At 62.8% G+C, this 12,443-nt stretch overlaps 2 protein-coding genes across 2 annotated transcripts in view; both read left to right on the forward strand.

Moving 5' to 3' along the window:
• Positions 1 to 4,695, forward strand: part of KNDC1 (kinase non-catalytic C-lobe domain containing 1) — a 46,414-nt gene extending 41,719 nt beyond the window's left edge. The window contains exons 28-31 of the mRNA XM_090278808.1: positions 309 to 431; positions 506 to 565; positions 1,233 to 1,390; positions 2,810 to 4,695. Coding sequence (XP_090134934.1) covers positions 309 to 431; positions 506 to 565; positions 1,233 to 1,390; positions 2,810 to 3,041 — 573 coding nt within the window. The 3' untranslated portion in view covers positions 3,042 to 4,695. The remainder of the gene's footprint in view (positions 1 to 308; positions 432 to 505; positions 566 to 1,232; positions 1,391 to 2,809) is intronic.
• A 3,673-nt stretch (positions 4,696 to 8,368) lies between these two features.
• Positions 8,369 to 9,514, forward strand: UTF1 (undifferentiated embryonic cell transcription factor 1). Its single transcript, XM_090279592.1, has 2 exons — positions 8,369 to 8,915; positions 9,036 to 9,514. The coding sequence occupies exons 1-2, from the start codon at positions 8,369 to 8,371 to the stop codon at positions 9,512 to 9,514; spliced, it is 1,026 nt and encodes a 341-aa protein (XP_090135718.1).
• Positions 9,515 to 12,443: the final 2,929 nt, after the last annotated feature.

Genomic DNA, 12,443 nt, shown 5'->3' on the forward strand with positions numbered 1-12,443 from the left:
TCCACCCTGATTTGTCCCACTCCCGCCCGGCGCATAAGTTTCTCCCAAGAGTGACGGCACCTGTGGGGTCTGCGGTTGACTTCACTGTCCATCTTTATGTTCATAGGGCATTTGTCTTTTTGTTTTTTCAGTAATGCCACTCTCCTGCCCAGCCCCCCTCCCACCACTCAGACCTGTGTCCCCGCCTGCCCCTGGCATGCGGGGCCGGGGGACAGGGGCCTGACGCCAGCCTCCTCTCGCAGGGCCCGTAACAGCCCCTGTGCGTCCTCCGTAGCCGGAAGGTGCTGAACACCTGCTTCCTGTGTCAGTTGCAGGTGAACCTGCTGTCCAAGTTCTTGCTGATTGCAAAGTTGTGCTACGAGCAGAGGAACTTCGCGACTGCCATGCAGATCCTGGGGGGCCTGGAGCACCTTGCCGTGAGGCAGTCCCCGGTGAGTGCGAGGCTGCAGGCCGGTGGCGCTGGCCTCCGCCGCGGGGCCGGCTCTCACCTGCACTCTCTTTCCAGGCCTGGAGGATTCTACCCGCAAAGATAGCAGAGGTCATGGAGGAGCTGAAAGCCGTGGAGGTACTCCTGCTTGCCCGCTTGGCGTGAGCTCCGGGCAGCGGTGTCCCCGGGGGGCTGCTCCTTAATGACACGACCTGCATAGCTGGGGTGGCGCCCGCAGAGCCAGCATCGGGGCCCCGGCCTCCCCCATCTCGCCTGGGCAAAGGCACCCAGGAGCTCAGGGGCTCCGGAAGCCACCTGCTGGCCAGTGGCACAGGGAGCAGGCGCCCAGAGGACCTGAGCTCGGCTGATGGCCGGCCGCCTCCTGCAACACGCAGGGATGGCCTCGTGCGGTCACATGTGAGGCAACAGCATTAGCGCGATGGGGCATGTCCCCAGATACGGCTACAGAGCAGGCCCCAGACACAGCCCTGTGCATGCGTCCTCGGTGGACGTCAGGCGCGACCCTGCCACTGGCCAGCCCAGCTGGGTCTCCTTTGGGCAGCTGGGTCCCCTGGCTCCTTTCTGGGGAAGGGATTTGCCATTTCAGCAGCTTTCTGAGGGGTCAAGGTTCCCCTCAGACATCTGGACTTCTGACCCCCAACCCGACAATCCCAGGTGCATTTGGCCAAGTTGGAGACCCAAAGGCTGTGGCACCGTTCTGCAGGAACAGGGTGCCCCGAGGGGTGACTGTGCTGCAGCAGCCCCTGGCTCAGTGCCCCGGGCTCACCTCCAGCCTGGCCCCCAGGTGTTCCTGAAGAGCGACAGCCTGTGTCTGATGGAAGGGCGGCGCTTCCGGGCCCAGCCCACCCTGCCCTCCGCCCGTCTCCTGGCCATGCACGTCCAGCAGCTGGAGACCGGGGGCTTCACCATGACCAACGGGGCCCACAGGTGGAGCAAGCTCAGGTAAGGGCCTCCCCACGCTCCTGCTCCCAAGGCCTGGGCCCACTGCCCCCTACTCAGCCCTTACGCAGCCCCAGGCCTCCCCACCCCCTACCCCTGTGATGGCAGCCACCTCCGTCTGCACAGACTTAGGGCCAGCATGTCACCACCACCTTCCTATTGGGAGATCCAGGCCCACCGTGAACCTCACCTCAGTTAGCACTGACTGCCCTCCCCGACCCCCAGGTGTCCCATCTCCCCTCTCCCCCTGCCCCCACTGTCCTCCTTGGTCCCCTCCCTAGAGCTACAGCCCGCCGTCCCCCTGCCCGGCACAGCTGGACGCTCACCTGGGAGGCGCAGAGTGGGGTCCAGTTGGAAAAACCACCACCAGGACCCCGGCCATGGAGGACACTGTGCTTCCTGCCCTGGGAGGGGCCTCGCTAGCTGCACCTCCAGCCCCGCCTGTCCTCAGCGCCCCAGGCCCATGTCCAGTGCTGTGGGGGTCCTCACCCCAAAACCGGCACTGCACCCCGTTCTCTCCCTGCCTGTCCTCTCCCCAACCACACAGGCAGGTGAGGGAGCTGGTCAGGACCTGGCCCAGGCCCACACACTCAGGATCAAGGGCAGGTGGCCTCGTTCTGTGAACACAGCCCAGGACGTGCAGCCAATGGCTCCCGCCAGCTACGTGCACGGCCCCTTTCAGCCACCAATCTTAGAGATGCCACCGTGCACACGTGATGCACGAGGTCACCAAACCCGGGTCGACAAAACAGGGAAGGAAGGCCATCAGCAACGCCACAGAGCAGAGAGCACGGGCCGAGCTCAGGCTCCTGGACTGGGTCACGTGTGCGCGGCATCGCCTGCCCGTGTCCTTGCTCACGAGAACGAGGTCATGCCACACACGCTGCCTCTTCCTGCAAACCCGGGAGTATCTCTTAGAGCCTGCACCCACCCCCAGCCTGGCAGTGACGGACTTCCGCTTCTGAGCCCCAGTGTCCTCGGGGACGCCTGGGGCTGCTGGCCAGCGTCTAACTCACAGCTCTCCGGGGAGAGACCCGGCTCACGGCGCCGGCCGCTGCCCAGGCCATGGACGCTCACAGGGGTCGGCTCGAGCCGCCCCTGAAGCCAGCACTGGGGAGACACACACACTGGGCGACACCCCTCAAAGAGCCCACATCCCCAGCGGCTGATGGCAGGTTTCATTCACGTGGGGGCCCTTAGCACCGATTGGGGACACAGATTTTCAGTAAATATTTGTGAAATGAAAAGAGGATGGACGGATGGGCAGACAGACAACAGGCTAAGTCATGAAATGAGGTTTGGCTCAAAGTTTGTCCTTCGAGGAGCTCGGGCTCCGGCGGTCGGGGTGGCACGGCCTCCTGAGCCGCGGAGGGCAGCCCCTGTGGCTCCCGCACTGACGCCCCCACTCTTTCCCCGACACAGAAACATAGCCAAGGTGGTGAGCCAGGTGCACGCCTTCCAGGAGAACCCCTACTCCTTCGCCCCCGACCCCAAGCTGCAGTCCTGCCTCAGGCAGAGGATGGCGCGGTTCAGCGGGGCGGACGTGTCCATCTTGGCCGCAGACAGCAGGGCCAGCTGCCACCAGCTCGCCAGTGAGAAGCATTCCCGGAAGATTCAGGACAAGTTACGGAGAATGAAGGCCACGTTCCAGTGACACGGGATGGTGGGTCTGGGCATGGGATCCCACACTGCGGACAGAGCTGCGAGAAAGGAGCCCGCCTGCTCACTGCTCCAGGCCCCACGGCCCCGTGGGCACAGCACCCACCACCTTAGACTAGGGACCCCCAACCCAGGCCCAGCCGGGGCCTCTGGGTGCCAGAATAGGGGGACATGGGGCTCACACTGCAACTGGGGGAGGACGGACACCCGTGCAGGGCTGGGTGTTTCCCCTAGAAAATTTAAGAATTTTAAATGAAAACAGAGTACGTGAACGCCCCAGGATCAGAGGAAGGACTCTCCCCATTCTCCAGCAATCCGGCCCACCCCAACCGCCTGCCCAGATGCACGTTTAACTTGGTTTCCATAGGTCTGGCCTCCTAGTGCCCAGCAACAACGGACCAAGGCTGACCTTTGACCCCAATGCCAAGCACAGGTCCCAAGGGGTTCTGAACCCTTCCTTTGGCCCCCTGAGTCTTCCCAGTGGCCTGAGCCCCAACCTGGCTCACACTTCAACCCCCAGATCCCCAAGCCCCACTTCCCCTGGCTCCCCCACCCTACCCCACCGCCCAGGCCCAGCGGAGTGGGGCTGCTGCCCTTCCCGCCGCCCCTCCCCTCCAGGCCTCCTACTGCTGGCCCCCACTAAAAGCAGCGCCTGGTGGGACAGCTGCACCCCAGCCAAGGCTCTGCTTCCCAGCAAAGCACGCAGGACCCTGCAGCTCCAAAGCAGAGGCAGCCTCGGGGGCCCAGAAGTGCCCGCCCATCTGGTGGCCTGGCAGCCCTGGGCTGTGACTGATGCCCACCGCCTGCAGCAGCCACGCACCATGCCCTGGCCCATGCCTGGGCTCCCGCCGCTGGCCACCCTTGTGCTTTATCAAAACCAACCAGGAAATGAAAGTGGGCCACACAGAGCTCTTCCAGGGGGCTGTTCCCGCAGGGCGGGGGCTGAGTGCTGCTCAGTGGGTGGGTGGGTGGTTCACAGCCCCCTCAGGGCCTCTTCCCCACTGCGGGAGGCTAGGCCCCTGGCACCATCCCAGGCCCCCACGTTCTTGGGTTGCAAATCACTGCAAGACCCACGACGGCTCTTCTGAGTTTCAGAATTAGGGATTCTTTAGAGCAACCAGCTAGTGGTGTTTCTAGGAAAGCTGTTACCGTGATAACACACTGCTCTTCCCACGTCAGGCTGTGCTTCCCATCTAAATTCACTTCCAGCTCCAGGCCCTGCTTAAATGGGGTTCAGGGCCCCGGCTCCTGGCCACGCAGATGCAGCTTTTTTTTTTTCTTTTTTCTTTTCTTTTCTTTTTTTTACAAACCCTTGTGTCGAGGGCTGACTTTCAATAGATCGCAACGAGGGAGCTGCTCTGCCACGTACGAAACCCCAACCAGATGCAGCTTTATTTTATTATTTTAGGCTTTTATAGGAGGATTATGTTCTGCCAATCAACTCTTACATTCTCAAATTTTGAACAAGATAGGCCATAGAGCCTGAGGCAAAATTAGCGTCCAGCACAAACAAACATTCCAGTCGCGCGATTTACGCCATTTATCTGGGGAGCGGACGGGGCTTTGGGCTTAAGCATGAGGTTTGCATGGCAGCCTCGTGTCGTGTAGCACAGGTTTCTAAATAAAGTCATTTCTACCAGGACAGCGTCCCTGTGGCTCAGACTTTGTTTCTCCTCTGTGGTCAGAGTGGAGGCCGCTTCACAACAGACAGTCGGTGCAAGAAGGTGCTCAGGCCGCGGCCACGTTCTCAGGGGGCGCGGAGACAGGCAAGGCTACCGCCTCCTTTGTCTTGCGGCCCCACCAGGACACGTGGGCCTGGGGACAGCAAACTCACTGCAGCAAATACTTCCTCTGGAGGAGGCTGCAAACCACCCGAAGTATTGTGTCTGAGTCCCCAAGGCTCCCAGCACCACCACCCGCAGCTGCTCTGCCACCAACAGCCCAGCCCCGTGGGCACACGGGCGCCCAGACTTCACGGCAGCCTGTGGGCAGGACAGCGGTGGAACACCTCACCGGCGCCTGGCTGGCCAGGGTCTCCTCATGGGTGGGGTCAGGGCTGGTGGGGGACTGCCGAGAGCTCACAGTGCTCGGGGCACCTTAGTGCTGGTGTTTTCTGAGGAGCTAACGGATCTGCTAGGGGCTCCTGTATGAAAGGTGAAGCGCTCTGCCCGCAGGCAAGTTCAGAAGAGTCAGGTCTTATAAAGAGGACAGAACAGAAGCTGTCGCTGTCAGGCGGCTCCAGGGTCCCAGTCACGGGGCAGGTGGTTTGGGCCCTCAGCTGCGTTACAGTCACTAAACCCTGGTACCTCTTCCCTCCTGAGACAAGCAAGGCGCCAGCAAGACAGGTGTCCCTTCACTGCCCCAAGCCCACCGAACCAACAAGAACTGAAAGCCGACGACCCCTGAGGTCCCCCAATGAGCCGCGCTCCCCGGCCATCCGGGAGGTCCCGTCCTGCAATGGACGGAGCCCAGTGCAATCCACCGATGTCCCGGGCACAGTCCTTGCCACACAGGTGGTCTGACTGCCCTGAGACGGAGCAGCAGGCAGGGAGCAGCCCAAGGTGGACAGACACCCAGCCACCCAGCCAGCCCAGGAGCCACCCGGGCACCAGCACATGCCACCTGGAGAAGACCTGTGGGACCACAAACAGCTGGGCCACAGCCCAGGAAGCAGCAGCCGCCCCACCTGCCCATGACGAGGGACTGAAGAGGAGTCCCCCTGGCCCCCACCCCAGCTCTGACCAAAGAGTCACCAGCAAAACCAGCCAGTGTGGCTCTCACGGCTGCGTGGAGTGGCCTGCCACACCCGGTAAGCAACTGCAGTTCGGGCTGAGGGCGGCCAACCAGCCCCCAGCCCAGCCCCCAGCCCCAGGCCCGCCAGCTGCCCCTGCAGGCCCTGCTGTCTCCTGCTGTGTCCTGTTGCAGGTGTGGCTGGCTGAGGCCACCTGCCAAGACAGTGGGAGTCCTCCTTGGACGTGGGACGTGGGATTCTGGGCCGGAGCTGCCACCTGCCCCCCACCCCCACCCTCTGCCCGGCTCATCTGCCTCTCTCACTGCTGCAGCGTTTTCAAGGGAAATGTCAGGCTGCAGCCAAAGGAGCAGTCCACTGAGCCCATGGCGGCTGCGCACAGGGGCCGAGCTCGGCACAGGAGGGCTGGTAAATAACAGGCTTGGGACAGGGAGCCGGCGTCCTGCTGGCAGAGAAAAAGCTGCAGGGAAGCCCTGGGGAGGCGAGAGCACCCTGCAGTGCGGGGGACAAGGATGAGGGGCACAGAAATAATCTCCGGAGGCAGATGCGGCCAGTGCGCTTGTCACCGACCACTGGCCTTTGGGGGGACCCTCTGCCGTGGGGCTGCCCTGGGCTCTGCAGGAGGGTTTGCAGCATCTCCGGTCTCCACCACTACGAGCAGCAGCAGGCCCCCCCCCACCCCCCCGCGCCCAGGTTGTGATACCAGCAGTGTCTCCAGACACCTCCAGAAATCCCCTGGGGGAGGATACTCCAAATCAGTGTCTTAGAAGCCGTGACAACCCTGTACCCAGACCTGGGTTTCCAGATCCCTTTTCCCAAAACAAACAAACAAACAAACAAACAGGTTTTTGGAGACACAGTTGAACAGCTGATTGAGGGGGAAAGTCCCCGCTGCCCACGAGCGCACTGTAGCGTCAGAGCAAGGAAGTGCTGCCAACGGGGGAGGGGCAGAGCGTGTCAACGGTCAGAGGCCGAGAGGAAAAGACGTGGGAAGAGCTCCCCGTGGCCCCAGATGTGCCATCAGAGTGCCTAACCCCTGTGTCAGACTGCAGCCCAGGAGCAAGAGAGGTATCCGTGAGCCCGCACTGCCGTGACCTGATGTGTGCGTGAGTCGAAGGCAGGAGAGGTACCAGAGAAGTCCTAATACAGGCAGAGGCCCTGGGGCAGCCTGGTTACACCGCACATGGTGGACTCAGTGACGGGCCCCCACTGCAGGCCAGAAATGGGGAGACGGTGACCTCACAGTGGAGGGCCAAAGGCACCACCTTCCCGGAAACCAGGTGAACATCACAGGGACCCTCTGTGGTCTTCTTCCCAGAAACAGTAAAAGGACACCAGCAACAGAAACTGAGGGGCATTCCACAAAATACCAGTTTGCAAATTGTCAGGGACTGAGGAATGCCCCAGCAGGAGACGGAGGCCCTGGACGGAACCCTGGGACATCGGTGGAGAACCTGGTACGACCCCAATCAAGCCTGCGGTCTGGCCAACAGGGCTGCACTGACGTTCATTCCTCAGCTCTGACAAACGGACCCCAGTCCCAGACGCTCGTGCGAGGGAAGCACAGGGGCCTGTGCTGCTTGCGACCTGGCCGCAAATCTACAACTTTCCCAAACTAAGCAGTCGTAAAAACTATACAGAAATAAAACTGACTTGTTCGTTGTTCATTAAATGACCTTACGTTCACTTATTAATTCTAGTAATGTAGGTGTGCGTTATTTGTATTTCCAGGGTATACCATCATGCAACCTGCACATAAAGACGGTTTTATTTCTTCCTTTTCCGTCTGTACCCATCTTATTCATTTTTCCCGTCTTATTGCTCCGGCCAGAACTTCTAGAATAAGGTTGAACAAAAACAGTGATATCCGGCACCCCAGTCTTATTTCTATGCTCAAAACTCTACACTGACCATTAATGTTGGCCAGAAGTTTCTTTCTGTGCAGTATATGAATTACGACACTAACTGTGACCGCTGATCGCAGCTCTTTAAGAGGCCCAACCCTCAGCCTCCTCCTGTGGCCTGTGCGCATCCTAAAGCCACGCCGGAAGACGGGGAACAGAGCCAGCGACAAGTCGGATCTGCAAACACCTTCCGGTCCACCAAGGCAACAGAGAGGGGGGCGCGGGTGTCTTCCGACTAGAACGTTCCAGCGCCGCTCTGCGCAGCGGCGAGAGGGCACGGCACATGCGTAAACTCGAGTTGAACTGGCGCCTAGTGCACGTCACCGTATTAGTTTGCATCTCAATCCAACAGTTTAAAAAGTCCAACCACATTAGTATGGCCGGTTCCTCCCCGTCGGGCGGAGGCGGGGCTTTGCTCCCGCACTTGCGGCCTAGGGGCCAGGAAGGCTCGCCAGAAGACCAAGGCGCAGAAACAGCCGAAGTTGAACTTGGCGCGCTGAGGGGGCGGGGCGGGGAGGGGCCGGGCGGGGGGAGGGCCGCGGAGACCCTGCTCACCTCCAGCTCGACGGAGGGCGGAAGCGCACAGGGGCCTCAGAGCGCGTGTGGGCGGCCTTGCGGGCTGCCGCCCGGACACTAGCGCGTCATCTCCTCCCTGCCCCGGGCCCCAAGATGCTGCTCAGGCCGCGGCGGCCACCCCCGCCCGCGCCCCCCGCACCGCTGGCGCAAGTCAGCCCAGACCTCGAGCCCCAGACGGCCAGAGACGTCCCAGGGACCCCGCCTGGACGACCCGTCTCGCCAGGCGCTTCGGGCGCCCCCGAACCCCTCGGGTCTCCAGTGTCCCCAGGCTCGGCTCAGCGCACGCCCTGGAGCGCACACGAGACGGAGCTGCTGCTGGGCACCCTACTGCAACCGACCGTGTGGCGCGCGCTCCTGCTGGACCGCCGCCGAGCGCTGCCCATCTACCGGCGCGTGTCGGCCGAGCTGGCCCGCCAGCAGGTGCGGCGCACGCCCGCGCAGTGCCGCCGGCGCTACAAGTTCCTCAAGGACAAGCTCCGCGACACGCACGACCAGCCGCCGGGACCCTTCGACGCGCAGATCCGAGAGCTCATGGGGCTGCTCGGCGACACCGGCCGCAGGCGCGGCCGTCGCCGCTCCCCCGGGCCCGGGCGACCCCCGCGCGGCCGCCGCCCAGCGCCCGGCGTGCCCGCAGAGCCGGGTAGGTGGGGTGGTGGAGGGGGGGGGTGTGCGGCCGGAAACCCAGATGGGTGGGGAGGGGACTGGCGGTGGGGGAGCGGCAAAGGCCCGCGTGGCCAACCGCACCCGCTCCGCGTTACAGACGCCCCGTCGCTGTCCGCCGCCCGCGACCCCGACGTGGACCCCGCCTGGACGCTCAGATTCAACGCGTCCCCGCCCAAGTCCTCGGAGGCCCCCCGCGCCGCCGGCTCCCCGACGGCCCTCCCCACCTTAACCCCCGGGCCCGGCCGCCCGGAAGACCACGCGCCCCTCCACGCCCCCGGCTCCCCACCGACCCTCGACCCCGCCTGGGAAGAGCCCGACTCGCCGCCGGGCCACCCTGAGAGCCCCGCGGCCCCGCAGCCTGCGCCCCCGTCGCTGAACGCCGCCCTCCTGCAGACCCTGGGGCACCTGGGCGACATCGTGGCCGTCCTGGGCCCGCTGCGCGACCAGCTCCTGACCCTGAACCAGCACGTGGAGCAGCTCCGCGGTTCCTTTGACCAGACCGTGTCCCTGGCGGTGGGCTTCATCCTGGGCAGCGCCGCCGCCGAGCGGGGCGTCCTGGGAGAGCCGCGCCAGTGAGGCCTGGCCTGCGCCCGGGCTCGCCCGGCCGTGGCCCCGGTCTGTTGCCCTCCCCCCACTCCTAGGTACGTTCAATAAAAAAAAAAGTTACGTTTTCCCGACTTAACCGACTCAATGCCTGCAGGTCCCGCCTAGGTAGGAGCGGCCCCCTACAAGTAGGGCGAGGTCAAAATGGCTTCGGGATCCTAGGGAGGAGGAGGAGGAGGACCCGGAGGGCGTATGGGGGGGTCGCTGGGCCGGAGTTAGTGGGGGGTGCTGGCCAGTCTGCGGGGGGAGGGGCTGTGGATGTGGAATCCCGAGGTTGGGGTCCTCAGGCTGGCTGCCTGCCGGGATTTTCCGCCGGCACACACTAGCTGCGGGGGGCGAGCCCTGCTGAGCGAAACAAGGGGGAGGCTGGTCCCCACCCGAGGGAAGGCTGGCTGAACGCGGCCTGGGTTGCGGGGTGTGAGCGGCCTTGGGCCCCACACAGGCTCCCTGAGCCCCGCAGACAGGGCGTTCCCAAAGGCCCAGCTCGCTGGGACTGGGACTCCGGCGAGAGCCGCGCACGCCTAAGGGAGGGGCTGGCTTTGGCCCGGGGGGAGGGACCGGCCCTGGTGGGCCCGGCTGGTGGGGGCTGGGCGGCTGAGGCCAGGGTACCTGCCATTTTGAGTTTTTATCAAAGTCGCTGGGAGTGTTTTCCAAACTACTTGAGAGCCCCACCCTTGACCTGGGGGTCTGGCTGAGAGAGTACCGGGTGGGGCCCGAGATGATCCCTGCCAGGGTGGAAATAGGAAGTGTCCTGAGGCGCAGCGGCCGCATAACAATGCTGCTGGAGGGGAGGGTGAGTGGGGGGCAGCCCACCAACTAGGGGCTCATTCTGAGACTTCAGCCATTGCCTGGGGCCACAAAGCTCTAGGAGGGCTGGGGGCTCCAACTGGTGGGGTTGCGGCCCCTCCCCCAGGCGTTTTCGGGAGGCACTGAAAAGGCCCCACTTGGACCCTCAGCCAGCAGGGTCCCCGGGGAGCCGAGCTGAGCTGTGTTGCAGGCTGGCCCTGCGGGCTCTGCCTAGGACCAAACCCGGAGCACTGACGCCAAGGGACACCTCGTGTGAGGCTCCCTGCGTCAGCTCCAGGATGTCCCTGCTGCCGTCCCCGAGGATCTCCAAGCTGCTGGAGCCACTGTGTGAAGGTCCAGCTTGCACACACCCCACCCCTGGGGCCCGAATCCCAGCAAACCGGGAGTCACAGTGGACTCTGTCCTGGAGAAGTGCTGCCTTAGGACCGGAAAAAAACAACTTACTTTTCTGAATCTGAGAGATTTGAGGACGCCAGGAAAACCCCGGGGCCTCAGTACCCTGTTGACTGTGGGGCCATGTGGGCCGCTTCCTCCCAGGAAAGGGCTTTGCTAGAAGAAATTTGGCCACCCCAGCTCCTCCTTGGCTAGTGACTGTACTGTCTGTCCTGGAAAGGCCCCCGCCCGAGGCTCTCGGCTCTGGGAGGTGAGGCAGGGACCCCTATACAGTGTGTCTTAGGCTGGAAGTCCTGGGCTTGGCTCTGGGCACGCCCCAGGGGGACCGGCGTCCCTGGCCTCTGGCACATCCCTGTGCCTGACCACGAGACCTCCCAGCACCTCTCTTCAGACTTGAGATTCATCCCCCTTGGTCTCACTGTGGGCCTTCCTGGTCAGCAGGTCCCCACCTTTTCCTTTTGTTGTGTCAAAATACACATACAACTCAGCCCTGGCTGGGTGGCCCAGTTGACTGAGCACCAGCCTGCAAACCAAAAGGGCGCAGGTTGGAAACCCAGTCAGGGCACGTTGCTGGGTTGCGAGGCAGGGCCCCAGCTGGGGGCGTGCAAGAGGCAACCAATGGGTGTTTCTCTCTTGTCTTTCTCCCTCCCTTCCCCTCTCTCTAAAAATAACCCTATGTCCCCCATTAAGACTAACTCCCACCCCTACCCTCCCCTCCCCCAGCCTGGGGACGTGCATTCCACTTCCTGTCTATGAATGTGACGCCTCTAGGGAGCCCGGTCCAGGGGAACCACGCTGCACTTGTCCTCGTGTGGCGGCTTACTGGAATGAGTACAGCGTCCTCCAGGTGGCCTGTGTCAGGCAGGGTTCCCTTCTGTTCAAGGCTGAATGATTGCCATTGGTGTGGATGGCCCTCGTTTTCTTCGTTCGTTGGTGCGAGAACACTTGGCTTGCTCCTGCCTCTTGGCAATTGTGAGTAACGTTGCTGTGAGCACAGGTGTGCGGAGACCTGCTCAAGACCCTGCTCTCAATGCTTCTGGATAAAGACGCAGAAGGGTGATTGCTGGATTGCAGTGGTCGAGTGTTTCCTGCTCTGAGGAGCCCCACGCTCTCCCCCAGCGGCTGCACCCTTACGCTCCCACCAGCAGTGCACAGGGTCCCGACCTTGCCGCCACATCGCCAACCGTGTTTCCTGGCTTTGATGGTGGCCATCCCAGTGGCTGCGGTTGGCACCCTTATGACTTACAGGACATGCAGTTACCGCAACGCCACACTGGATGGCTTGTCGCCCACTGTCCACTCACCTGGGGCACCCATCTAGCTAGTGTTTCTACCGGGTGCTGTCAATTCCTAGTGAACTTACCTGCATGCTCATTCTCTGCGCTGAGGTCCCTAAAGTGTGCACACAACTGTGTGCCTCACCAGCTCGGGTGATGAGTAGGGACCATGGGAGGGAGCAGCTTCAGGGACAAGAGGCTGGCTGTGCTATTTCCCAAGTCCTTTGAATGCCACCCCACTGTGTGCTCAGGACTGAGTCAGGCCCACACCAGAACTAACAGGGATCCTCATCGCCATTTGTCCCCTCATGCAGGGCTGTGGCAGCACTGTGCCCTCAGAGCCCAGCTTGCTTCTGGGTGGGCAGCCAGCAGACTGGAACCAGCTCCGGCCTTTGCAAACAGTGCCCCACGCCGGGGCTGCGGGC

This window comes from Furipterus horrens, unplaced genomic scaffold (assembly GCF_987537825.1).
Source record: "Furipterus horrens unplaced genomic scaffold, mFurHor1.1.pri manual_scaffold_5, whole genome shotgun sequence".
Taxonomy (NCBI): domain Eukaryota; kingdom Metazoa; phylum Chordata; class Mammalia; order Chiroptera; family Furipteridae; genus Furipterus; species Furipterus horrens.